Below are 27,658 nucleotides of genomic sequence, written 5' to 3'. Positions count from 1 at the left end.
ACCTCGTCCGTGTCTCAACAACACTACCCCCTCCCCCCTGGATTCCTCAGTCAATCTTCCCCAACTTTTCGACTTTTAGACGAGGTTTTCTTATCCGTCGCTATTATCCATACCATATGCGCAGGTAATGGCTACAGCGACAGGGCACAATGTCGGACTCTCAAGATGCGCTGCTCATGCCTCGCGCTGACGATGGGCTCAATGACGACGGGCTCAATGACGACAGCAGTAGCCTAGAGAATGCGAGGACTGGAAAAGTTGAGGAAGGGAGGCCTTCGTTATTCGTTTGGGCGTTGACTGTAGCCGCTGGAATCAGCGGCCTCCTATTTGGATGTGGGTGTTCTTTCGTTGTGTCGTCGGTGTGAGTGGAGGTTGGATAAGACTTAACTTTCTTGAACAGACGACACGGGAGTAATTTCCGCAACACTCGTTTCGATCGACACCTCCCTCTCCAACCGGCCCCTCACCTCCTTCGACAAATCAATAATAACCTCCTCGACGGCCCTCTTCGCCCTCCTCTTCTCCCCGCTCTCCTCCATCCTCGCCGATCGCCTCGGCCGCAAGCGCGTCATCCTCTTCGCCGACATCCTCTTCACAATCGGCGCACTCATCCAAGCTTTGTCCTCCACGGTATCGGGCATGGTCATAGGCCGGTGCGTGGTTGGCGCAGGCGTAGGCGCCGCCTCGTTTGTGGTGCCGCTGTACATTGCCGAGATGGCGCCGGCGGCCTTTCGGGGCATGCTCGTGACGACGAATATCCTCTTCATCACGCTGGGTCAGGTGTTCGCGTACATAATAGGCTGGCTGTTCGCAGAGTATGCGGCGCGGGAGACCGGGTGGCGGTGGATGGTGGGCTTGGGGGCTGCGCCGTCGGTGATGCAGGCTCTGGTGTTGGGGTTCATGCCTGAGACGCCGCGGTGGCTTGTTATGAGGGGGTTTTCGGAGGAGGCGAAGGGGGTGGTACAAAAGGTCTCTGGTGGGGGGTTGGCGATGGGGAGGATGGCGGATGCGGTGGTCAAGGAGATTGAGGTGGAGGTGAGGGAGGAGCAGGTGGCCAGGCGGCTGAGGGGTGCTGGGGTTGAGGATGGCGAGGGACTCCTTGCGGGTTTTAGGGAGTTGGTGAGGGTGAGGAGGAATAGGAGGGCATTGGCGATTGCGTGCTTACTTCAGGGATTGCAGCAGCTTTGCGGCTTTGTGAGTTTCCTATTTCCTTTTTTGTTTCATTTCACGACTTCACCCGATTACAACGAATCCTCGTGGCTAACGCTGTTGCAGAACTCTTTAATGTACTTCTCGGCAACCATCTTCACAATGGTGGGCTTCAGCGTACCAACGCTCACGTCACTCAGCGTAGCAGGCACCAACTTCGCCTTCACCGTCATGGCCATCCTCCTCATCGACAAGATCGGCCGACGCCGCATGCTCCTCTACTCCGTCCCCTTCATGATCATCGGGCTCCTCTTCGCCGCCTACGGATTCACCTACATCAGCCTCCCATCTTCCTCCGACCTACCCTCCCCCACAACCCTCGACACGACTACAGACCCTTCCCCAACCTCTCCCGACCGCGAAGCAGCCCTCATGATCCTCGTCAGCATCATGCTCTACGTAGCCTCCTACGCGCTAGGCCTAGGAAACGTGCCCTGGATGCAGAGCGAGCTGTTCCCGCTCTCGGTGCGATCGCTGGGTAGCGGGGTGGCGACGTCGACGAACTGGGCGGCCAATTTCATCGTCGGGTTGACGTTCCTGCCACTCATGGACGCGCTGAGTCCCGCGAGGACGTTTGTGCTTTACGCGCTCGTGTGCGCTGTTGGGTATGGGCTTGTTTGGGGGTGGTATCCTGAGACGGCGGGGTTGAGTCTCGAGGAGACGGCGGCACTTTTGGAGGATGGGTGGTGATGGGCGGGTCAAAGTGCCGGGGTGTACTTTTCAGGGGCTGAGGCTGATTCCCGCAGCTTGCATTGTTTGATATTACATATAGCTATCGAATAGACTTGTACGAGGTACGTCGTGTGTTTTGTCGGTCTGGACTAGATTAGCCTGCACGTAGATCTGGCGCCATGGACTTGGGAACGGACCGGTCTCTGCAGGCATCTAGATCTGGGTCCCCTGTCTAAAAGCCAATCTCAACTGCACATGTCGACGCAACGTCCTCGCATTGGGGTAGTGAAAAAAAGAAAAGAAAACGACATGTAATCTCGCGAGGCTCTGAGCATGGGTGCAGGACCCGTTCAGGCTGCGATGGTGATTATTACTGCTTCGTACTGCACTACACTAGTATATCCGTCCCCAGTCGTCGATGCCTTACAACGCTAATGGTGAAGATCATTGTTAGAGACACCAGTGGTGGCCTTGCAGGGTTGCATCCCGCAAGGGGGAAGAATTTTCTTCTGTTCCACACCGCGACATACATTACGACACTACACAACACTTACACTGCTGATGGACCGGGTGTTATTATTAACCCCCTATTCTTCTCCGGGGTTCCATGTTTGTGGATTTCTGGGCGCTTCCGTCCTTCACGCCCTTGATTGAATTCTGATATTCTTTGATAGTCTCTAAATGAGAAGTGGATTTTGCGTGGTGGGTACAAACTTGGTATAATTGAAAGTGGGCGGTTTTCGTCGGGAAGTGGCGGGCCGGATCCAATTCCGGCGAGAGTGTCCGTATCCACGATATCCACGATGTCCACGTTGTTGATATCTTTGTCTACGGGTACTTGGAATCTACTTTGCACTTATTAATTCGGTTCTGCGAGGAAATCCCCGACAATGGGACAATGGAATGGACTTGGTAAAGTCAATTTTTGAACTACTTAGCGAGTCCCAATTACTCATCTTCTGTTGCTTCGTCGGTTGAAGTCTCCAACGTCGCATGGAGAAGACGTCATTGTGCGCTTCCCACTGGGACTCGAGATCGAGGCGCAGTTTAAGTCTCCAATCAAGAGTTTCGGCTTTTTTTCACTCTTTTTTTATTCTGTTAACAACACAGAAAATTCGAGAATTCAATGCCTGAATATAGTCTAAAACACTCGGAGAATTAAAAAAAAAAAAAAAATTTTTTTTTTCGGAAAAGGATGAGTGAAACAGAATGCTACACTGCGAACCAAACTAACTGCGAGGGTGGAAGGTGCGAATCGCTCAAGAAGGGTTTGGAACATTTGGAAGGTTCGAGGATGAATGCGGCAAAGGTTCATTGTACTTGATAGTGTACTTCGTACATTACTGATTAATACGGAGTCCCCGCCATGTTGGCCCCATCCGGCCCCATCAAAAAAAGTGCATTAAGACTCACTAGACGGCATGATACAGAGTCACCAAAGTGACAGCATGGGCGACAATGGGTGACAGTGGGTGACAGTGGCGGTTAAGTCCACCAACCCACTCCTTCGATCGCGGAGTTAGGAAACAGAGCCAATGCGCGGACCCCGAAGACAGCTCGTGTGGTCCCTCCCAAGTGTCAACTGATTTTATTGCCGAGCACGAAGCATTACGACGCCTGCTCCACGACGAGCAATGCAGCTCGAGAGCACAGAGATTGAGAATTGAGGCATGACCGCTACTTCTGGACGATAACGAAGACAGGGCCAATTGGTGAAATCGAACTTGAGATTTGGCGGTCTCAAATATTTGGAAGAACGCAGCACACCGCTGGGAGGTTTGCAGTAATAGACACTGCCGTTGCTGGTGTGACTGATAGTGATCTGATAGACTGTTGACGACGACAAAGGAAAAAAAAAAAATTGCCCCAAAAAGGAGACCATTCGTTACGAGCTCCATGCTTGGCAGACCAGAGCGAAGGGATCAGCAAGAGTCGATCCCTGTCCCGGTCCTTGTCCATCCTGGTCCTGGTCATACCGAGTCCCACAGCTGTGGGACCCAATGAAGCGTGGTGGATGGGACATGAGAACTTTTCGGTAACCATTGTCCTTCGTTCTCGGCACTTTCGTGGCTTGGCTGCGTACGAAGTACACTCCGAACTACACTACTGCTACCTCTTCGCACTTACAGAGCCAGGGAGATTTTCTGCAATGGAGACTGGCAGGTTAACATCGCCTGATCCAACCTTGCCCCCCGGCCGGCTGAGACAAGCGCAGAAGAAAGGGCAAAACAGAGTTTGAGATTTGACAATCTCGGGCGCGAATCGATAGATTAAGGAGCTGACCACTGGCGGGAATATCAAAAAAGAACCCTGGGACCCTGAGAGTTATTGGGCAGCAGGACCATTTGTCGCTGAAATCTACGACGAACCGCATCCACTCGACGCGCACTCACATCCAGTATGAGTCTTCGTCGTGGAGTAATCTGGGTCGTGGTGGGTTTTCTCCTCCCCCTCCGGCCCCGCTGTTAAGGCGGAGCCAAGATTTGCTGCACGCAGCGGAGAGAGAGCTGCTGCACTGCACTAAAAAGATGTCTACACTAGTTAAAACTTCATTCAGACTCGGACAACATCTGAGGAAGTCGGCAGATTTTTCCCGAGGCTCCTTTCACGTCGGCCGTTTTGCTAGTGGTGTGTAGGGGCGAAGTCGTTATGACTTCGGTGTGTACATGCTTCATCCGAGATCATAAGAAAAAAATATGCTTCCGCTGCCCTATCTCTCCTCCATCCTCTACGCCCTTGTCGTTTTGGGCAGTTAGCGCCGTCCCTAGGTTGCCTCAGACCCTTCTCCTTCATCTCCTAGATACACTTTAATTTTCTTCGATTTTTTTTCTCGTTTACCACCTTGTTCTTAGTGTTGATCGAGTGCGGGCAAAGAGTACCTCGTACTTTTTCCCGACTCGGGAAAGACGGCGCCGTTGGGGGCGGTGCCCACTTGGAGAAAACTTTCTCGTCGGCGTGCATTATGCAAAATAGCTTTTCGGGTTCGGAGAGAGAGTTATGGAGTTAAGGACTGTAGAACAGCGAAGTCCACTTGTGAACCGAATCCGTTGGATTAGGAATTCGGGAATATAGGATCCAAGATCACTAACAAGATGAGGAAGCGCGGGAATATAGGAGCGCACAAACGATCAGGGCCAGGAACAGGAACTCGAGATCAGATTTATGGAGGAGTATCAACATCATCATCAGCAACTACAGCAGCGGTATCCGTCCAAGTAAACTATACCCATCGGATACAGAGTACGCCAAGAACATCCGCTCGTCGCTCGCCATGTCGGTCCCGTTGCAGCTCTCTTCCGCCCTTCCGCCCCCCGATCGGATTTATCATCACTGATGGATCCTTGCCTCTTTTCTCCTAATCCCGTCCCTCAATTGATTGAATGTCCGTTCAGTGCGTCCACTGGCATCCACAGCGTCCACAGCGTCCACTAGCATGCATGGGATCCCTTGTCCCTGTCGTCATACCCCTGCTAGCCTCACAGGTACCTTTCTCGGCCGGGTCCGGATTGATCAATCTCGGCATTCTTGAGTCCTCAACCAGCGCAAACTCTCAGACTATGAAAAAAGGACTAAAATCATAAACTACTAAAACCCTTCGTCTCCTACGTCACCCTGTATTCTTATTCCCTTTTTTTATTTCCTATTCTCTTCCATAGCTTCATTCCGTCTTTCATTTATACCCTATTACTAGTTTACTTAGTCTGTTCATAATTTGTGCTCCGCTACCCCGGCCGTCTTGGCTCCACGCATCACCAGTTCTCGCCACTTACACCGTCACCCAGGCCCTCACTGGCAGCTATCCCGCCTAACCAGAACCATATGATCTTGATCTCTCCCCGGATTCCTTAGCCTATATAGTTTATATCCCCTCCCATTCCCCTATACAGCAATTAGCTATATTCCCCCATCTTACCACTCAAAACCAACACCGGAAACTAGAAAGGGCAACACCAAGCAAAGATGACGTCCCATTCACCCCCGCAACCGCCCAGCACCACCTCCTCCCCAACCATAGACGAAGTCGACCGCGAAGCCATCGCCGCCGAACAAGACGCAACCCCCTACCGCTTCCCGGGCCCCCACCCCCTCTCCCGGACGCACTCCCTCGCCGCCGAAGAATCCCCCGTCTACTCCGACCAAGAAACCTACCGGCGCCGGCCCAGCGATGAAATCGAGCGCGTCTCGACCTCCTCCTCCTCTGCGGCCACCACTTCCGCCCGTCAACGCCACCATGACATCGACGGCCTGTCTTACCGTCCGGCGGCCATGAGCCGCGTGCCTACGCAGCTCGAGCCCATTGATGCGCACCCCTCGGAGCTTGAGAGGATAGCTACGCAGCGGAGTCAGCAGGCCGAGACGGTGGGAAGGAGGGTGAGTACGAGGAGGTCGAGGTGGTCGAGGAGGTCAGAGAAGCCGTTGCCGGCGTTTGGGGCGGGGAAGCCGTATCCGCCTATGCTGCCTGAGCGGGACGAGTATGTTGTTGAGTTTGATGGGACGGATGATCCTTTGCATCCGCACAATTGGCCCCTCAAGAAGAAGTAAGTCAATACCAAAGAAGAAGAAAAAACTAGAAATAAAGTCCAATTGGAAACTAACAAGGTGTCAACCAGGCTGTACACGGCCGCCATCTTGGGCTACACCACCCTCGCCGCCGTCTTCGCCTCCAGCCTCTTCACCCCCGCCATCTACTACATCTCCGCTCACTACCACGTTGGCACCACCGTAGCCCTCCTAGGCATAACCTGCTTCATCCTCGGCTTCGCCTTCGGCCCCAGCTTCTGGGCCCCTCTCTCCGAGTTGAAAGGCCGTCGTCTCCCCATCATTATCTCCATGTTCGGCTTCACGCTCTTCTCCATCGCCACGGGAACGGCAGAGAACCTGCAGACCATCATCATCTGCCGCTTCTTCTCGGGTCTCTTCGGCGCGGGTCCCATCGCCGTCGTGGCCGCCGTTTTCTCTGACATGTTCGATAACCGCACGCGAGGTATCGCCATTACGGTCTTCTCCATGACCGTCTTCACGGGACCCATGCTCGCGCCCTTTATTGGTGGGTATATCATGGAGAACCCGCACATGAGCTGGCGCTGGACCGCATACATCCCCGCCATCATGGGCGCCCTGGCGCTGCTTCTCGACCTGTTCTTCCTCGAGGAAACCTACCCGCCCGCCATCCTCGTCGAAAAGGCCGCCGAGCTCAGGAGGCGGACGAGGAACTGGGGCATCCACGCCAAGCAGGAAGAAATCGAAGTCGACTTCGGCGAGCTCATCAGCAAGAACTTCTCGCGTCCCATGCGTCTTCTCTTCGGCGAGCCCATCGTCCTCCTGCTCACCATCTACACGGCCTTCATCTACGGCCTTCTCTACCTCTTCATGACCGCCTACCCGGCCGTGTATCAGCGCGTCCACGGGTTTTCCCCGGGTCAGGCGGGTCTTCCGTTCTTCGGGATGATTATCGGCCAGTTGCTTGCCGGTGTGGCTATGCTTCTTCAGCAGCCTGCGTATCAGAGGAAGTTGGCGGCGAATCATAACATTCCTATTCCTGAGTGGAGGTTGCCTTCTGTTGCTATTGGCGGTATTTCTTTCACTATTGGTATCTTTTGGTTCGGGTGGACTGGTTTCACCAAGGATATCCATTGGATCGTGCCCACTCTTAGCGGCATCCTCACTGGATTCGGTCTTCTGTCCATCTTCCTTCAGGCCATCAACTACCTCGTTGATGCCTACCTCATGTTGTAAGTGATGTTCCCACCTTTACAGATTGGAAAGAAGAAGAAGAAAATACTGACTGTAACTCCTCAGCGCCGCCTCTGCCATCGCAGCCAACACCTTCCTCCGCTCCCTCGCGGGCGCAGCCTTCCCCCTCTTCGCCAACCAAATGTTCAACGGCCTCGGCATCCAATGGGCCGCCACCCTCCTCGGCTGCGTCGCAGCCCTTCTCGTCCCCATCCCCGTCGCCTTCTACATCTACGGCGCCCGCCTCCGAGCCCGTAGCGCCTTTGCCCCCGTCATGATGCCCCCTCCTAGCCCCGAGGCTGAGGTCAACGGCGAGAAGGTTGGCGATGCGGATTTGCATGGTGAGAGGAGGAGTGGGAGTAGCAGGGGGGAACATATGGTTTAGACGACCATTTCCTCATCTCTTTTTGCTCTCCTTTTTTTTTTTTTCTTGGACTTGACCAAAACTCGCACTTTTTACGCATGCTTTCTACCTTTTTCATTATGTTTTATTTTCTTGCTTTCATTGCATCGGACCTTTAGCCCCGACCCTGTTCACATTCATTGGGCGTTTGGGATATAGATTGGACATTGTTCTAATAGAAGGTTTGGAGAGGTTAACCCAAAAAAAGGAGGGCGGGGATCTGACGTTGGAAAACATGGACGAGATGCATGCATCTATCTATATACCCAGGGACATATACGGTGGAGGATATCTCCTTCTTTTGCTTGCTTCGATTTTCCTTTCCGTCTTGATATAGAACATAATGGCGTCGAGTTAGATGTACCGTGTGCATAATAATACGTCAATAATAGAGAAAAAAAAAAAAACATTCCAGGAAAAAAAATAAGAAAGCCAGGTATCGAAGTCTATCGTGAACACCAAGATCGCAAGAGTTTCATCACCGGTAACCAGCCCCTCCTAATCTACTCCATATGCTATGCCCCCTTTTGAGACAATCCAAGTTGGTTAAAACATGCCCAGACCTCTTCTTTCCACCTTCTTTTTTTCTCCTTCCCTCGAGTGAGTCTTCTCAATTTGACTTCTCCCCCTACTGTTGTTGCTGCTGCTGCTGCTGCTGCTCGTAGTACAACTCCTCTGCCGACGTAATGCACTGCATGTTCGCGCCCAGCTTGTTGATCGTCTCAACCCACTCATCCGTCTCATCCGAGTCAAACACGATGCCGCCACCTATGCATGAAATAGTCAGTTTTCTGCAACATAAACTATAATGGTTACGGGAAGGGACATAATTCCCCTGGCAGGGCAAGACATGTTCATGGAGGGGGGGAAGAAGAACAACTTACCAGCCTGGAGATACGCCACGCCATCCTTCACCAACATCGTCCGAAGCGCAATACAAGTGTCCATAGCCCCCTCCACATCCTTCCCGTCCTCATCAACACCCCCATAGCCGAAATACCCCACCGCCCCCGCATATACCCCCCTCTTCTCCTTCTCCAGCTCAGCGATCAACTCCATAGCCCTAACCTTCGGCGCCCCCGAAACCGTCCCCGCCGGGAAAATCGACCTAAACGCATCGAACCGCGTCTGATCGGGCCTCAGCACGCCCGAAACCTGCGACACGAGATGCTGCACGTGGCTAAACTTCTCCACAACCATGAGGTGGTCGACGCGCACCGTGAACGGGTCCCCGACGCGGTTGACATCGTTACGCGCCAGGTCCACCAGCATGACGTGTTCGGCGCGGTCCTTGAGCGAGCTGCGCAGCTCCTCGGCAAGCTTCTCGTCCTCCTCAGGGGTCTTGCCGCGACGTACGGTTCCGGCGATGGGGTGCGTGACGATGCGGCCGTTTTGGGACTTGACGAGGAGCTCGGGCGAGGCGCCGACGATTTGGAAGTCGCGGCAGTTGATGTAGAAGAGGTAAGGGGATGGGTTGACCGTTCGTAGGTGCCGGTAGATGTTGAACGGGTGGAGGTTCGTCGGGCGTGCGAACCGCTGGGAGGGGACCGCCTGGATGATGTCGCCGCGGACGATGTGCTTCTTGAGAGTCGTCACGTGGCCCTCATAGCCCTCGCGACCGATGTTGGACTTGTATTCCTGGCCTAGCGTTATGGGGCCTTGCTCTGGTAAGGGGATCTCGGGTCCGTTGAGCACGTTGACGAGCTCGTTGATCCTGTCCTTGGCCTCCTTGTACACCGACTCCAAGGCGCCGAGGTCCTCGGGCACGTGTAAATACGTAATAACCTTGATGACGCCGTAAAACCGATCAAAAGCCACAATGGTATCAAACAGCATAAACAACGACTCAGGAATCTTCAAAACATCCTCCATCGGCCTCGCCGTCTTAGGCTCAAAGTACCTCACGCAATCATACCCGACATAACCCACAGCGCCTCCAGCCATGGGCGGCAACTGCACGCCCGGCACGCTAGCGACGACATACTCGGCCAGCTCGGCCTCGAGCCCCGGCAAGGGATCGACCTCATCGCCGTGGCCGGGACCGGTGATGATGACTTTGCGGGGCGCGGCGCCGACGAAGCTGTACCGGCCTACTTTTTCGGTGGCGGCACTCTCGAATAGGAAGGAGTACTCGGAGTCGTTCTTGGCGTGGGCGCAGACTTTGAGGTAGGCGGCCGAGGGCGTGATGAGGTCGGAGGAGATTTGGCGGTAGACGGGGACTAGGTTGGGCTTTTTGCTGCCGGGGGGTGGTGTCTTGGAGAGGAGTTCTTGGATGGTGTCCAGGGAGGGCACGATGCCTCGCTGCGGGGGTGGGGAAAGATGTCAGTGGGCACTAGGGACTAGGGTATTTCTGGAAGGGCAGGAAGAGCAGGGACAGGACACAATTGGGGTCAATTGAGCCGTGGAGAGGATGGACTTACTGGTCCTGCCATTGCGACGTGATTGTCAGTATGGATTTTGAGGTTGAGGGTTGAGAAGAGTGGTGATGCGGTTGTTCTGGTTTGACTCACGGCGGTCTGGAAAATAGCAAGTACCACATGCGAAGTCGGTGCTAAGTAATCCATCCCACCAACTTTTTTGGTGGGGTGAAATCTACCAAGGTACAAACGACATTGACGTCTTCAGTTCCCAACATTGATTCCTCTCATTTCCGCTGCAGAAAGCCCATTTCCAATTGCCTCTAACTTCCCACCAATCCCAAACGCTCCTCTTTGAAAAGGCAAGAGGAAGGAGGATGCCCACCCACTGTTTCAGCACGATGCCGTGATTTTGGAAGCCTGCCGCTTTCACTCTCGATAAACAAATCTAGAGCCGACAGACGACGTATTTGTATTACCTCGTAAGACTGAACCTAACTGGACCAGCATATGAATACAGGGAGCAGCCATCCTCCCTGCCGAGACTTAACGAAAGCTCGAACTGCGCAACCGCAACCGCGTCTCCCTCGCCTAGCTCTCAATAGACAAAGCCCTCACGCCCACAAGCCTCGCATCCTTCCCGCTACCCTCGCACCCGACGACAAAGTACTCTACCCGCGTCGCATCCTTGCTGACCTTGTACACCCTCACATCCGCTCCCTTGACCGCCTCCGTAACCGCGTCCACAATGTCGCCGTACTCCCCGCTTCTATTCCAGTCCGACGGGTCTTGGATCTCGACGTCTGCGTTGGCTGGGTCCCAGTGCTCGACCAGCTTGGCGAATTCCACTGCGAGTAGCAAAAAGTTAGACGACACATGTAACCAATAATAAAAAAAAAATAGTAGAAAGACTCAGAGGAGGAAAACAGTAGAGACAAACCTTCATCCGGCAGCTCATTACCACCCTCATCCCACCTCAAACAAACAGCCTCAAACGGCTCATCCGCATCACTCACGTAAAACCTATCCTTCGTAACCCTCCTAATTGCCGCGGGAACCTCCTCCCCCTTATCCGCGGTCTTGAGCTTCTTCGCGCTCGATCCACCAGAAGTAGCCTGCGCCCGCCCCGAAGAAGGATCCTGGTTCGCCTTCTCGAGGAAGGCGGCGTACGCGTCGTCGGATGACATGGTGCGGATCTGGGTAGCTTGCGCCTTTAGGACCTGTGTCGGGATGGTTTGTTGTGTTGGGAGTAATGTCCGGTAGGGACTGGGATTTCCGATATGGCTGGATGTTTGAACGCTGCGAGGGGAGGGGGATATGCTCCTTGGTATGGCGTGTTCGGGATTCGCTGGCCTGGAGAGATGGGGCACTGCTGCTTTCGCGAGCCGAGAGGCGGTGCTTGGAATCTTCGCCACTTTGTTCGAATGGAAATATGTTGGAGGGGAAGTCTTGCGAAACCCAAAGACTCCCTTCCAATCCAATTGTTTCGAAAATTCCCTCGATATTAATAACCCGTCTCACGAAGTCGTGACCTTTTGGAATCCCTTCGATTCTTTGCATTGGCAGAGAATGATTTGCATGACCCCCAAACGACCCAATGACGCAAATGGCGGGGCAATTAGGTAGCACTCGCCACCAGCTGTACCCTTTAATGCGGACAGGAACTTTCGAGATTGGGCAACCATGTCCACTTCCAATCGATCTGAATGCGATGAGACGATAATTGCACTGAAGAGCCCGGCTAGAATGACAACATCGTTCCTGAATTTCCTGCAGGTTTCCTCGGCCGTAGATCCAGCCTCGTCCTCATAGGTAATACCCGACCTCATCAGATAAGACGAATACACAATACACAATACACAACACATCAAAGTGGATGAGGTCGGTCACACACACCAGCATCACACATCTGCATCACCAGTCCTAACCCAACTACCAGTCATGAGCAAGTTATCATTCATATCATCTCATGGTATGATGTGCATCTACAACTAAATGCATCAAAGTGCTCGCCCCTGGCCATGATATTGCAAGAATTCTGCACTTGCGCCTTCCGTATCCGCCTATCCGTGAAACCCCATGCTGCTGATGACAAAAAGAGAAAAGAAAAGAAAAGAAAAGAAGAGAAAAGTTTAAAAAAAAAAAAAAAAAAAGAGGCGCAAAGACAGATAAGCCCCCGATTGTTATACACATGGACGAGTGTGCGCGCTTCGTCCTCAATGTCCAGTTGTAGCCAAAAGGCTCGCTATTCATTGCTCTTTCACAACTAGAGCCAATGCTGGCAGCCGAGTCCCACACTCATCTCCATCACTCCTCTTTCTTGTCCCAACCCAAAATTTCGGCGCTCTGTTTGCGAGGTTCGCCGGCCTGTTCGCCAAACATAGATTGGAACATCTTCCTTGTTCCCTCGATGTCCAACTCGAGGGATAATTTACGCTTGGGCTTGGGCTTGGGTTCGCGCTCAAGGTTGGGCGCGGGGGACTGCCGAGTGGGGGATTTCATGGTACTACCGGAAATCGATCACAGCGAGCTGGGAAAAGAGCCATTAGTTAGCAGGGAACCGGGACAAGGAATTGACTCATTGGGTTATAGATGACATAAAAGTAGCGATAAGCACCGCCCGGCCGTCATGGTAGAGGTATAACAATACTTACTCTGCTATTGGCACCATAGGCCAGTTTTTGTCCTGTCGCATCCCAGCACAGGCAATGAACATCTTCTTCATCGGTCTCTGCACTCGCCCGAGGGCTTAGCCAGCCGGGATGCGGTGTGCGGCTCCAGCTGGCTCTAGGGATGGCATGGTCGCCAACCTTCCAGATGAGAACGCGGGTCGCGGTGGCTCCAGCAATAAAGGCCCCATCTGGCGTGAACGCAAGCGCGACAATCGGAGATTCCATCGTAAGGAAGCACTTGGCTTTAGTGTCGGGCATGCGCGCGTTCCATATTAGGATTGCACAATCGTCGCCGCCGGACGCAATAAGTCGCTCGTCGTCGGGAGGGTTCGTTTGGAGGGGTTGCCACTGCATGGCCGTGATGGCTCCGGAATGGGCCGATATCGATCGGCGCTGACCCGCCTCATCCCACAGCTGCAATTCCCCGTTAGCAAGAAAACATCCCAATACGAAGAGGAAAGGAGAGAGGCAAAAGGAAGGGGGAAAGAGAACGCGTACATCAATGATGCCCTTGTCGCTTGATGTCGCCACGAGCTTGGAACGCCAGTCGAACAGGACCTGGGTGAAATTGTCGTCCGGCTTGAGCTCGAAATTCCTCGCAAGTACAATCGAAGTATCGGTGCAATGAAGGGCTTGGAAGATATCCCCACCACATAGCAGGAAGTCGGTCTCGTTAATCCATGCGGCATCCAGGGGCCAGCTGTTGAAATCGTGACCTCGAATAAAGTACGACAACGTGTTAGATGTCGCCGAAGGGTATACAGTCACCAGCATTCCTCCATTATCGATCGAAATCGCGAGCAAGGCAGCGTCACTGGGGTTCCAGCGCAGCTTAATGATGGGTGGCTCTGCGACCTCAAACCTCTGGAGATGTGTTCCGTCGGGACCCCAAATATTAATCCTCGCCTTGTTTCCATGGTCGGTAGCGACCGCAATTGCCGTTCCGTCCCAATTCCAGGCGAGCGCCGTCACGTTGGCGTTGCCAGGCGTCTCGTCGTCGATGAGGGTGTGGAACGGCTGGTTTACGGTACTCACGTGACCGGAGGCACTGCTGTCACCGTTCGGCAGAGAGCCAGTTGTCGCACGAGTAATGGTCCAAACACGGGCTAGCGCATCTGTTCCAGCAGCCGCCAGACTGGACGGGTCCTTGGGGTTCCACTCGCAGTGCAACAAAATGGGTGCATTTTCGCCCGTGCCGTTGGTGTGTCCTGGTGCCGAATCTCCAGCGGTTAATCGTAGAAAAGTCGTCTGGGTGGCCAACTCGTGGACTTTTTCGACTTGAGTGCCTTGGTCGGGACCGTCCGTTCGGGGAATTGGAGTGGGAGCTGGTTCGCCTTCCATGGGTGAAGGGTAGGCGTGGTTGTCGCCCGGACCGTTTGAATCAACACCAGTGTCCAAAGGTGTGGTGGCTGAGTCCACGTCCATCCGATTTTCGTAGCCATTGCTTAGGCGCGGTTTTTTCAATGGTGAGCCGTTCCATTGTTCTGCTTGATGCTGCAGTCGCGGGTCAATCTGGCGCTTCCGAGATACTCTATCTTGCTCGTCCAAGATGCCATCATCGTCTGCATCTCCATCCGCATCCTCCGACTCGTCGTCCTCAATTTTCCGAGGCGGCTGTACTACTAAGGGTCCAAACACACCAAACTGTCGCTCTTCAGAGTTGGCGGCAACACCCTGCGGCAGCTGATACCGTGAGGCAATTGTTGTCAGTAAATTTGCGCTCTCTCAGAGCTCAGCAGCTTATGACTGATAAAATATAGAGCACAAAAAGCGAGGGGGGGAATTTTTTGGGGGGAATGAAAATTAATCGGGGCTGTTGCGAAAGCAATTGCATTGTCGCGTGGGCGTGAAGCGAGAGCTCATGAGCGATTCCTCCACGCCTTACGCCTCACGACTTTGTGTGCAAGGGTTGGGTTGGGTGTGCTGCGAGTTCGAAGACAATATGCATGAATCAGAGAGAATGGCACGTACCTGTTTTCGGGAAACCTCCCTCTCTAGGGAGTTGTAGAGAAGCCCCCGATTGATTACAGATACCAACGCATGGCTCTGGACATGAGGGGCGAAATCAAAATGCCGATGGGGCTCTTTGATGTGCCACTCCTTCTGGAATTTTGCTGCTGTCTCTCGATAATCTGTGTGGAAGGGAAAAAAGGTTGAACGTTAGAGTTACGAACATGCATGGGGTGGCATACCAATTCGACCATGTCAAAAAGGGAGGGGGCTGAAAATTAGAGAGAGAGAGAGAGCCTCTCTCATCAAATTTCACAGTGGAGCTACATACTTCCTTCTAATAAATACCTGTAATGAGACAACGATGAGAAGGAAAAGGTTAGTAAAATGGATACAGGCAGGGCAACCGATGGTAAGCCAAGTCGGGATGAGGATGCTATGGGTGGTGGTGAAGGTGAGGTTGAGGGTGAGGGTGAAACTGGCTTGACGAACCTCCAAACCAGGAAGTTGACTCGATCCGAGTCAAGAAGTTCCTTCATCGTCGCGGGCGTCGCGGCCACTCGCGGGTAGGCGAAAATTGGCTAGATCGCGGATGAGGGGCGGGTACTGCCTGGGAAGATGTCGGATCGGAAATTCACGCGTCGCGAATGGCTTCCCAGGGTCGTCAGATGGGCAGGGCGTCGTTTTCGAGGTTGTTGATGAGAAAAGAAGTTGAGGTGAAGAACAGGACGGATGGATTGACGACTGGCGAATTTTGGTGGAATGGTTGTACTTCGTACTCCACAGCCCAGGCCAGCGCTAGTGGTATGTGGAAGTACTCATGTACTCCCAGAGGTACTTCGTGCCCCGATACCCCAGGTTGGCTCTTCTGCCTCTGGCCCTTTTTTCGTGGTGGTAAACCAGATTAGGCCAGCGGTACGAAATGGGAGGTACTCACATATACCGCACGCACTCCAGGGGATATTGTAATATTGTCGACCTAGGCAACTGGTCGACAGGGAATCTTCGGCGTGGAACAATGAGAGGGTGGATTGGGGGGGTAAGGTAAGGGTGTAGAGATGGGGTGGGTCAGGGTGTCTGGGCTGTTTAGGTGTGTTTGGGTGTTTGGGTATCTGGGATGTCCTACTTCGTTCGAAGGAAGTGAATGGGCCTGATGGGTGATGGATCATGGGTGATGAACGACAGCGAGAGACGCCTCCGTGCGCAAATCTGTTGCATGGGTCGTGCTTTGGATTCGATGGTACGTACCGATTCGATTTCTGGGCGAGACATGCAAGTATGAATACTTGTAGAACCAAGGAAGGATATTGTTCCTAGTGCCTGCCTCCAGCATGTAAAAAAAGTAAAGCAGATCCAGCCCCATCATCCCGGCATCCTCCAATTATAGTGCACTAGGCACGAAGCACAAAGTACTTCGTACCCTCCCTAGTGTCCCATGTTGATTTGACGTGAGTACAGATTATTAGTCCCTTTCCTCTTGCCGTAGCTAAATGTAAGAAGGACTGTGTGGATTTCATCTTCAAGACTAATCCATGTGGTAATGACAATACCCTTTGCTCAGAGAGTCTCCACCCAGTTGCAGTACTTCTTCGACCACAAGGTCAAAGGCGTCTTCAAATGTGGTCCGGCTCGAGGGTGGTGCAAATGCAGATCCCCGGGCAATGGGTTGAATCGGTTGCGGATAGCTTTGCAAACCCGAACATAATCTACTTCGTACTGTCTATCCTTCATAAACAACAGAGGGCCCACAAGGGCAAGCGCCCATCGTCATGAGGAGTGAGCATTGCCTCGTCAAAAAGGAAAAGGGCATACCCTGTGGGATAAGTCTTTCGATTTACATGGCTGAAATCGGACCTGCCACCTTTCGAGTTGCTTGCCCTTCGATTAGGTTGGAAATGACAATATCCCTTGTTGATGCCTTTTCATGATGCCGAGATAACTGTCACGGCGCAGGGCGATGAAGCACGGGACATCAAAATCGAGGGAATGTACCTCAGTACGAAGTAAGATTTGAGGATGTGCATTGATTGATGTGTGTGTACTTCGTACACAATAAGGAATGGTACCAAGACGCTCTGCACACACTAGTCTCTAACCGCCGATTTATCCACTGGTCTGTCTGGTCACCACATGTAATTTTCACGGCAGCCTGTCGCGATTGACGTAATGTACCAGCAAAGGCAAGCAGATGCAGTCCGCCCTAATGTGGGAGAGTTCCCTCAATTCAAGCCAAAATCGAGAAAAAGGAAACAGCCCAGGAACGAATAGAGATCGCGGGGCGCGGCGCTGAGGATAGGACGCCTTAAATTTGTGACTCGTGCGAGAGAGAGGCGGCGAGATGGAGATCTGGGGGCGAAACACCAGGGTTACTTTAATCCGATAAGCCCATTGATTCATCGGAAGGACAGGGAAGGAGGATGTGTGGGTTGCGATGTCCAATACAAAGGCAGCCAGAATTTGTTTATGTTAACCCCTTCGCACTGTCCAAAAAACGCTTAGGGGGTACTTTGCACTTGCGAGGCCAGATGCTCTGTTGACATGTACCGAAATAGGTAACTGAGAAAGGGGGCAGGGCAGCTTGATCTGCCTGAGTATGAAGTACTTTGTACTCTCAGCACTGTTGGGAACGTACCCTGCATCCCCCCCAGCTTGTCCTGGCTCCGGCTGCAATGCCAGTTCGCCACCCACCATGCGGAAACTTTGTGGAAGGAAGCGAGAAGCCACAGTTGATCGGGACTGTGGAACTATTCCATTTCCGGAAACAGCGTCCCGCACTTTGCTCATTCAAGGACTTGACTTCGTAATACAACTGAATCACAGACCAGTTGGTCCCGCTCCGAGACAGATCAAATGAAAGGGCAAGGCCCTGTCTCCTCCAGGAGAAACACCTTGTTAAGAGACGCAGATGGCGTCCGTGGTCACTTGGGCGAAAAGGGGAAAGAGAAAGAAGATAGAAAAGAAGAAGAAAGGGCGAATTTGAGGCATCTTTGGTGACCTTCTTCATTGGTCGATCGACCACGGATACTTCGTACATGGATTGATACACTATGTACATGGTGGGTTGGGGAAATCTCGGCTTGACCATTGGAAGCGTTTCCGAATTGCGCTGTTCAACCTTGTCACAGGGCTTGCCCCACCAGTCAGGAACGGGAGACCTTACTCGACTAGGAACCCGGTCTATTAGCCCACCTTGGAAAATTGATAGGACAGATCTCCAATGTACGCAACACAACAATCAATTTGGTGTATCACAGGACGTCGGTACATCGAAAATTTCCTCATGTGGGCAACACTTGATCGGGGGGAAAGGTACTTTCGTACTGGGATAATATCGCTCATGGCTCGTGAACATTACTTCGTAAAAGCCAAGTAAAAAAGACAGCGCGTACTCCCGTCATTAAGCAGTGCATGTGAAACTGCACCTCCTCGATCCTGGTTCTAGCAAGCTGACAACCACGGTGTTCCTGATCAGGGTCCTTTTTATCATAGTGAGTACTTCGTAGACTCGACCCAGATATATTTATGCACCGAACCGATGTAAAGTAGCCTTCGTGTCTACTTCGTAAAGAAATGGAGAGGACATCTTAAAACGAAAGCGGATTTCACAAATTAGTTCGTTCCTTTAGGGTCTCTTCATGTGCCGACCCATTTCTTGTTGACAACATGATTGACAGTACCTGGTCAATGCTTGTTTTGCCTGGTGGTCATTGCTCCTCCAAGTCGTTTATCACGTGACTTGTTTTGCGTCACGAGCCATGGACAATCAAAATCAAGATTGCAACAGACCAGCAAAACCGCGAGTCTCGATTATTATTAAGTAAGCTCTTCTGACTTTACCTGGTCTCATTCAACCGTTTCATTTCGATGCCAGCCCGATATTTTTCCGCCCAGCGCAAAGAAGAGGCATTCTGAATCAGGAGTAAGGACACCTTCAATCGACCATCAGGGGATGGTACCCAAGTTTTGACCAGACGACAAATTTCTAAACGAGCCCACGATCTCTGGCCTTCGAGTTATCAAAGCGCAGTCGACTAGCCCCCCAAAATGCCCCCCAGAATAAATATTCCGCCGGTGACGCGGGTGGTACTCATCGTCCTTGTTGTCCAGTCGCTCCTAAATGCAGCTATTCGGTATCGCCAGTGGACGAGCGGCTCGAATATCGTCATTCCGTACCTCACATTCGTGCCGCAGCTCTCTCTCATCTACCCCTGGACCTTATTGACAACGACATTCGTGGAGAACAACGTCTTCACTCTCGCGATATCAACTCTGACGGTCTATCATGGAGGGCGCTATCTTGAGCGGGCATGGTCTTCGGCTGAGCTGGCCAAGTTCATCGTCGTCGTTTCCTTGATCCCGAACCTTTTGTCATTTGCGACCTTTGTCCTCCTCTTCATCCTGACAGGGAATGAGGGCTGGACGTAAGTGTGAACTTTACCACTGCTTGGCTTTCTTCGCCTCTGCTAACTCTTTGACTTCCCAGGCTTACTGTTATTGCTGGCACGACACCCATCCAGATCGCACTTTTGGTCGCATTCAGTCAGCTCGTTCCAGCTCATACTGTTACCCTCTTCCGTGGCATTCTCTCTCTTCGAGTTCCGAGGTTCCCCCTCCTTTATATCAGCATCGTGACAGTGTTGGCAATGACGCCTCTCTTCTCCAGTGCCACGTTCTTCATGGCCATCTATGGTTTCCTCGCCAGCTGGACATATTTGCGATTCTATAAGCGAGTTTTCCCCGATCTGGACTCGTCGCAACCATCTTCCCTCCGCGGCGATGCCAGCGAGACCTTTGCCTTTGCCGAGTTCTTCCCCGGCCCTCTCAAGCCCACGGTCGCCTCATTCTCCAACACCGTCTTCAACATTTTGGTATCCCTGCGAATCTGCACACCATTCACCCAAGCCGATATTTCAGCAGCGAGGGGCGACAACAACTTTTTGCAGCGAACCGTTCCAGGTAGCGCGAGGGCGGAGGCCGAGCGGCGACGAGCTCTAGCTCTCCGGACGCTTGATCAGCGCCTTCAGGCAGCGACGGCCGCGCGATCGCAGCCCACTCCCCCTCCCCGCGAGCCTACCGGCCCCACCGTGCAGACCCAACCGCCTGCCAGCACGCAGACTGCCATGACCACGCAGCCCGCACCGATGTTGGGCGAGACCAAATATACGCCTGATAACGAAGGACTCGAGAAGAGCTCTGCTTGAGCGACACAAAAAACACATTTCCTATATTCTGGCATGGCTTAGTAGCTCATCGCCTAAATGTTGATAGCGTGTTTTCGTTTGGGATTAGAGAAGGGATGGGATCGGACTGGACGGCGGCGATATATCGACCGGCCAGATATCTAATACGTTGGGAGGCGAGGGGGAGGATCTGGAGTCCAGGCAGATTGCGAGGACTATGACCCTATCCAAGTTTTTTGTAGAACTATAGGTGTATTTTACCGTCTTGGGCGCGTTTTGTTGATTTATGATGGATACTAGCTAGAAATTCGCATGAAAGTTTACGCCAATCCTTACGTTAATTTTCCTAGTCTATCCTCTTGTGGCCTTCTTGTGGACGTGAAGACGATGACGCTAACTGATATTTGAATGGATGGTTTCCGTGTCAGCGGGACTAGGTTCGCCTTCCTCTCCGTACCATTGGAAGCAGGACAGGTATGGTGCCATTACGTTGCTGCTGCCAAGGGTGGACAGCATCGTAGATCGTCGAGATCGCCAAGAACTGCCTTGTAAGGGCAACTTCCTTCGTAAGTAAGAGCGCGAAGTACGGATATTCGGGCATGGTTCCTGAGGGAAGTCAACCACAATAGGTTTGCGCAAACAGGCGGTTCAGCCTCCGTGTCGAGTCTCAGTTCGCAATCAAGCAGCTTTGCACGCTTTTTTGTCTCAGTCTCAGACATCACCGGCCTCGGGAAGGATGGAAATATTATATAAACTAGCTCTCATTAAACACTGTTAAATGACAGCACTCTTGATGGTTTCAATTCTATTCTTCACTGCTTTTAACACCTCGTGAAGCTAGCAGAGCCCGTCATCTTCACCGAATGGATCGGACGGGTCTAGCACATCTCGTGATGACATGGCAATGTTACACGAGGCCAGACCGGTTATCGACTTGGGTGGCTTTCGAGGAGGTGAGCTTGTGCCACACAATCTATCGTTCAAAGCTAGCTGGAGTCGAGTCTAGAGACCTCCCTCCCTCCAAGATATGAAGCCCTCCAGGGCTGAAAAGGGCGGTTCGTTTCTTGATCTGTCCAAGTGGCTTGACTGTCAGGCGTCTCCGAACCAATACAATCTTTGTCGGCACATTCTCTCCTGCTCCTGCGTGCACCAACGCTGCCAAGGCACATGTGGCAATGCGAGGGTTAATAAAGAGGGCGAAAAGTGAACGGGATTGGTGAAGACCAATACCAACCAGGGCTGTTTCCACACGATTCCTGAAGGTGGCTCAGAAGCAGCCTGTGCGATATTGCATGGGGCATGTGGGAGGAAGACTTCTTCGGTCCTGGTGTCAAGGCCGGAAATGGGGCCACAATACGCTGCTTGGAAGCGTTTTGTTCCACAAGCTAATGTGGACGCACGATCGGTTGGCTACAGTTGCCGGAAAGGTAAAAACGCCTGGCTTCCCGCCCCCATTTTCTACTTTTGTTTGAGGTACTTCGCACTCAAAATGTCGTACTGAGATACTTCGTAGGGCCTTATGCGTGGGGTTTTAAGTCCGATGCTGAGGAGCCGCTTCGCCGTAGGTTACTCCGTACAGAAGGAATACGAAGTACTAATAATACTGGTCCTACGAAGGACGAAGCCGTGTTCCGCCCGCTCCTCTCCCGGGTTCGCAGGACCATTTCCATGGCAATCTCGGGTGAGCGAAGAATCTGCAGAGTACTTCGTAGGAAAAATGTTTGGAAGAGCAAAATCTGGTTAGACTATCGTGTACTCGCGTACCTACCAGTTTCATGGGAAGTACGGAGTACACGACAGCGGCTCATGAGAATGGCGAGATATTATGGGGCTTGCAAGGGTCCACGCCGGATGCGCTGCGTTTGGGGCATCCTGCAATTGGATTCGGTTCTGATTCGATCTGCACAGATCCCTGTCCCTGCCTGCCTGGGAATGGGCTTGGATTGACGGAGGGAGCCATGCCCAGAATAGCCCCTATTTTTGCCTCGGGGGACGGGCGAAGTATGAAGTACGAAGTCGAGATGGCGATAAAGAGAGTGACGACTCGAACTGCCCTCATGATCTTCAATCCAATCCATATCTAACCAGCCCAACCAAGGGAGAATCCCCTCGGAACGACGCCATTATCGTTGGTACCTTTTCCGTTCTTTCCTTTCTAGCACCTGTGCTCACCGTTACGGTCACTCACCTGGGCGGCTGAGCTTCGAGGAGACGTGTCCCGCAGAGGGCTCGGAAATTGATGGGTCGGGACTTTGTGGAGGAGACCAGGCTGCGGGTGGGCCCGAAGCTGAATCCATTGATGAAGAGCGAGGGTGGCTTGAGTTTCTTCTCCTCTTGACACAAGTTGACACTAAGAAATACCGGCCTCCGAAGTACCGTACATACTCTGTAATATTACGGAGTACTCAGCACCTGCACGCCAACTCAAGATAGCCCAATCTGGAGCCGTTTTCCTGAGGTGCAGAAGCATTTGAAGACCCTGGATCTTAACGCGATCCAATGTTAATACCTCGGTGCTTGATGACGATTGGTTCTTTACGGCTTTAAAAGTAGAAAAAAAAAACTCTGTAGTCGCAAACTCCCCACGGCGTTGAGGCATTTTACCCGTCGCATCGTCGATTTTGTACTTCGCGGGAAAGAAGGGGACGAGCGCCCGCCAGCCTCCTCTCAGAACCTGGGTCCCTGAAACTCTGCAGCGCCCATCTTTCCACCCGTTTTCATCAAAGCATGTATGATGGGATGAAACATAGCAGAACCTGTTAAGTTCGACGCCCCCTCGGCCACTTGGTAATATTTATTTGATGCTGCGCAAAGGGATGGAGGACAAGACGATGGGAATTTCCAGCCCTGCTGAAAACAGCATGAATATAAAGAGAACAAACACTCGAAGAAACGCCGACTAGCATTCCGTGCTGTGGGAAAATGCCGTCCCTCATCACTGGAATGGATCAATTGTAGGTGAAGAGTGAGTAATTTTTACTCGTCATTTTGCCAAGTTCGGTACGGTTCATTACCCAGAAGGGAGTCGGAGAAAAGTAAATCGTATCAAATCAAACAGAAACCCACCATGATCGTGACAGGAAGTTACGTGGGTACTCCAAAGTGCGTTACACACCACCAAGTCCCCCATCCTTCGTCAACCCTGGCGAAAGGCAAGCACCGAGACACGCACGGAGACGAACCAGCCAGGCTGGCGTGCATCGTCCGACCCTGGTCTTCAAGTCCAACTGCTGCACCACACCGCACAACAGCACATCTTTCGGGAAGTACCAAAAACGTGACGGGCCACATGAATGGTTACATATATCGTCCCTTCGCGGGGCGTCGCCTTGCTGGGACGACGGGGAATTGGACCATTCGGCAGAAATAGGGCCCAGACTTTCGTACCCACGACGAAGGGGAAGCTGTTCCGTGCTTGCCACTACACCCACTTTGAACGGCCTGCATATGCGCGCAAGATGTTAATTTGGTACGATCAAGGTTCTGTGATATAGTGTACACTTGCCAATTTTGTGGGAAGGTACGTACTGAGGTAGACGGCGAGTCACTTCGTTCTTTGCACTGGTGAGGAGGAAAACGAGTGAGCTGGCTGGTGACCGGCCAAGACTGCAGAATGGGGTCCAGTTGCGCAGTGGATGTGTACTCGTAAATCCTTGCTTAGCGCCCCCTCCCTCCCTTCGGAATTTAGACCCAGGCACTCCGTCATTTTGGTCCAGTCATTGCCATCTTTGGCTAGGAACATTGAAGTAGCCATGGCCCTAGCCCAGTTGCTGGGGGCTCTCCATTCATCCATCACTTCGTTGGATTTGTGCGGGAGCCGAGTTGTGCTGGCTGGCAGAGTCGCGGAACGCAGATGGCAACTCCAAAGTCCTGTTCGCCAGTAGTTATCGAGTAGTTTCATTTAAACTATTTTTTATTTCGTATTGTTTGATGACACCTTGGTACCAAAAAAAAAAAAATGGGCATGGCCCCCACTGCCCTCATCCCAGGAGACAGCCTTGCAAAAATCAAGAAGCTCCAACCACACGCATCACTGTGTTCCGGGTGGCCGAGGCTAAGATCACGGCATTGTATCAAAATCTTGCTCTCCCTCGTGTGAGAAACTCGATAGATGAGCTTCTAGTAGTTTAATTATAGCGACTCGTTGGTCGCGTGTATGCATTTCTGGGGGTGTCCGCTCCGCCATTGTTCGAGATCCCTGGGTCAGACAGAAGATCCAGCTGAAACCTTCGGTCTGACCTAATAATACGAAGTGGTTTACCTCAGTACCTGTGTACAACGCCAGCCATGACACTGGGTGGGGACACGTGATCAAAAAGGACAATGAGCACTGTCGCGGGAGATCCATTGCTCCTTGCAGGTGGCTTTGATGTTGGGGGGCGAGGGGGCCCGTTCCAACGGTCTTGTTCGTTATTTGTAGGATGTGGTTGATGGCTGGCATGTATCACCTCTTGATTTCGGTGATAAGCACTATCCAGTGGTTTGATCTCGAGAATGGGACCTCAGATACATTTAAATCTCTAAGCTCGAGAAGACGACGCCGACTACGGACCGGGTAATACATATTGAATGGCGAAGTTCGCTTTTGGCGATTGTCCCATCGCATTTTGAATAGAGCCTCCTGCGGAGAATACATCCTTGATAGGACCGCATAGATCAAACCATCGCCGGGATGTTGTGTGTTGGCACTCTCGATGAGGGAGGCACCCTAGTTTATTACTCACTATCGTAGTCATCAGTGAAAGCGGGAAATAATCTTTGTGTATATTGGGAGGTAAGCGAGACGCCGGGAAGTTAATACAGCCGCTCTTTTCCATATGGCATACATTGGATGTATCCTTAAGAAGGCCACCCTTTGGGATGTGCGGACAGAGACCGGGCAATGGCTGTCGCAGGGTTTCTGAGGGGGAAATCCGAGCGATCAATAATAAACTTAGAACAACTTCAGCATCAGGACGACTCGTCAGTCGATCGATCTAACCCTCGTGGAAGGAGAAGGGAGCCGATTAATTAGAAGATCATGAGCACAGGGATAATTTGAACCAGATTCCGATCATCGCAGAAAGCTGAAACCGGGCGATCACCCAAGGAAAGGGTGGTTGGTGTGGGACATTGACACTATGGACAATTTCTTTCCCGCACCTTTCCCTCCCCTTTCCTTCCTGGATGATCTTGAATGCCGCTCTGCAGGATGATCTTCCCTGGGACGTGATTATCCATATAGAGTACGAAGGTACCAACGCCGTTGTGACATGGGGCATGGATGATGGGGGGAATGCTCCATCCTGTGGAAACGTTCGGCCGATCGACCTCCGTCGCACAGTTGATCGGTATGACGACTTGGTACGAGTACTTCGGAGTTGTACTTGTAGCACCAGGGGAAAAAGAAGCTTCGACATTCGATGGCGGAACTGATGCGACACGGAGTTCAGAGCTACTTGGTAGGTATGACGAGATATATTGCTTCACCCCATCTTTCTTTGGTTTTATTTCCTTATTTTCCCACCCAGGCTTGAAGACCAATCTTTGTCCAGGATTGTCGCAACTGACCTCTGGGCGATGATCTTAGACGTGGACTGGTTGGAATTATTCTCATGGACTGGGATTATTATTTGTATCCCTGTCGATAGGCTACCCAAAATGGCTGGCTGGCCTTACCAGTATTTTCCCTGGTTACAGCGGCTTTGCGCCAAATGCCAGGCTCCCAAATAGTCTGGAGGGAGGGGGGGAACGAAGGAATGAAGGAAGAATATAAGAAAAGATTGATCGATTCAATTGACGAGCAGTTTGTCGTGAACACTGCACTCCGATGCTTTGTACAGGTCGGTTTGCCGGCGAAAAAGAAGGCATTCCGATGGGAAACACGTGGGCCTTTCCAAAATTAGGCCTAGTTAGGCTGGTCTAGTGTGATGGAAACAAGTACGAAGTATGGTTCAGTCGAGAGGAGGAGACAGGCCGGGACCCGAGATTCCATCAAATCTCCTTCCTCGACTACGGATAGTGGAGGGGCGGACTGGGCAGGCAATAATTTCTGCACCACCGCTTCACATACAAGCCTCACTGCCTCATTTTCGAAGAGCCTAGGTCTCTTCGGTGTTTATCAATACATGATGGTGCCGTGAAGTAAGCATCTGTCTAGCTCTGCTGTTGGCGAATCTGGCCGATGTAGGCGTATGCTCTGCATACGTGCATGCAGGTTATATGTATGCGGTGTGTTCCATATGCTTGGTGGGCCAAAGTCTGAAGAGGTGCAAACCGAAAGGGTTTGCGTGCAGGATAGGCCAATCCTCCCCAAGATTGATACCGGCGACTGGCCGAAGGCTGGTGACATGAAGGCGACATGCCCTGCTGCACTTCATTGTCTCTGGCCTTTTTTCCCCCCCACAGGCCTCAAAAACTCCCTTACAGAATTTAGCAAACTTGGGATTTGGGATAATAACCAACGCGGAATCCGATCAAGTTTGAAAGACCACCCGAAGATTGCAAAAGTGGCGCTGAGATAGCTTCGGGCGTGACGCCAGGATCAGAGCAGCTTGTGGTCCTGTTCCAAGCGACGTAGTATATTTGGTAGTGTACCTCGTCGTTATAGCGCTGGGTGCTGACCTGACTTGTGTCGTCTTGCCCTTTGTTCAGTGAGTGTTTCGTTAAACTCTTTAGCGCCTCGATAAGGTTTTTGCCGGGGTCCGTGGAATCGATCTGGTGTGGCGCATGTGCCATAACAGTGGTGTGGCAGGGGGCCCTAAAACAGCCGGATGGGACGCCGGTTCTAACATGTTCGACGCGTTCTTTAGCGCCGAGGATAACTGAGGGTGAGGATTCAGGCAGGGGACAGGAACATGTACGAAGTACAGTGCCACTGACCTGGTGGCACCAATTTAGGCATGACTCTTCTTCCCCAGAAACTCTTTGTCCTTTCGCGACTCTCCAGCTCACGCAATCCTGACGAGTGGGCTCTCTGCAGGAAAATTCTATCAAAGACTGAGTGAGGCGGGGACACGGTCCACCTTCCACCTCTAGCCGTTCCAAGCCTCTCCCCCCTCTTTCCCATACATTAGATTGAGGTCTTGATTTTGATTTTTCCAAGACGGCGTGTGTGCTGCATTGCTGCCAGAGGGTTTCCTTTCTATGTAACGACGTTCGCGCTAGTATCCATCAAGGCGTGCGTGCAAGATTGTCAAATTGCAGCAGACCTCAATTTATTATGGTTGGCATTGGACACACGCGCAGCTCTTGGCTGGACACTCGCCGGAACGTTTCCGGCATATTGCGTAAGGTGTTGTGAGGTAATCAATCCATCAACGCTGGTGAATAATGATCGAGAAGGATGAGGAGACGGACATTTATGGAGTGAGGCTTTCTGCAGTATACTTGCTGCGCGTGCCGTGCAGCCCAAGCCCGTGGTGGGTGCTGCTGGCTGCCGACGAAGTGCTTTACGCTCCACTCATGGCGCTGGTGACCATTCGGGTTCTTATTTTTCTTCTT

General features: G+C 52.2%; 6 protein-coding genes across 6 annotated transcripts; 3 read left to right on the top strand and 3 right to left on the bottom strand.

Annotated features, from left to right (window-relative positions):
* Positions 1–149: 149 nt before the first annotated feature.
* Positions 150–1,899, top strand: SAPIO_CDS1089 (Myo-inositol transporter 1; the record flags this gene model as incomplete). The annotated part of the gene is made up of 3 exons (XM_016784425.1): positions 150–333; positions 401–1,194; positions 1,276–1,899. 3 exons carry the CDS (start codon positions 150–152, stop codon positions 1,897–1,899), a joined length of 1,602 nt encoding a protein of 533 aa, XP_016646004.1.
* Positions 1,900–5,841: 3,942 nt separating this feature from the next.
* SAPIO_CDS1088 (Major facilitator superfamily) lies at positions 5,842–7,999 on the top strand (the record flags this gene model as incomplete). The annotated part of the gene is made up of 3 exons (XM_016784416.1): positions 5,842–6,419; positions 6,492–7,613; positions 7,681–7,999. 3 exons carry the CDS (start codon positions 5,842–5,844, stop codon positions 7,997–7,999), a joined length of 2,019 nt encoding a protein of 672 aa, XP_016646003.1.
* A 646-nt stretch (positions 8,000–8,645) lies between these two features.
* On the bottom strand, positions 8,646–10,449 carry SAPIO_CDS1087 (Anthranilate synthase component 1; the record flags this gene model as incomplete). Its single annotated transcript, XM_016784407.1, has 3 exons — positions 8,646–8,785; positions 8,902–10,318; positions 10,438–10,449. 3 exons carry the CDS (start codon positions 10,447–10,449, stop codon positions 8,646–8,648), a joined length of 1,569 nt encoding a protein of 522 aa, XP_016646002.1.
* A 516-nt stretch (positions 10,450–10,965) lies between these two features.
* SAPIO_CDS1086 (uncharacterized protein) lies at positions 10,966–11,561 on the bottom strand (the record flags this gene model as incomplete). The annotated part of the gene is made up of 2 exons (XM_016784397.1): positions 10,966–11,222; positions 11,315–11,561. 2 exons carry the CDS (start codon positions 11,559–11,561, stop codon positions 10,966–10,968), a joined length of 504 nt encoding a protein of 167 aa, XP_016646001.1.
* Positions 11,562–12,681: 1,120 nt separating this feature from the next.
* SAPIO_CDS1085 (uncharacterized protein) lies at positions 12,682–15,535 on the bottom strand (the record flags this gene model as incomplete). The annotated part of the gene is made up of 6 exons (XM_016784388.1): positions 12,682–12,855; positions 13,029–13,460; positions 13,545–14,729; positions 15,018–15,178; positions 15,328–15,344; positions 15,489–15,535. The coding sequence occupies 6 exons, from the start codon at positions 15,533–15,535 to the stop codon at positions 12,682–12,684; spliced, it is 2,016 nt and encodes a 671-aa protein (XP_016646000.1).
* Positions 15,536–19,040: 3,505 nt separating this feature from the next.
* Positions 19,041–20,197, top strand: SAPIO_CDS1084 (Uncharacterized protein; the record flags this gene model as incomplete). Its single annotated transcript, XM_016784377.1, has 2 exons — positions 19,041–19,417; positions 19,480–20,197. The coding sequence occupies 2 exons, from the start codon at positions 19,041–19,043 to the stop codon at positions 20,195–20,197; spliced, it is 1,095 nt and encodes a 364-aa protein (XP_016645999.1).
* Between the last annotated feature and the right edge of the window lie 7,461 nt (positions 20,198–27,658).

Source organism: Scedosporium apiospermum (assembly GCF_000732125.1).
Source record: "Scedosporium apiospermum strain IHEM 14462 chromosome Unknown SEQ_SAPIO_0044, whole genome shotgun sequence".
Lineage (NCBI taxonomy): Eukaryota > Fungi > Ascomycota > Sordariomycetes > Microascales > Microascaceae > Scedosporium > Scedosporium apiospermum.
The sequence above is the reverse complement of the archived record's forward strand: the minus strand, read 5'-3'. Positions and strand labels throughout refer to the sequence as shown.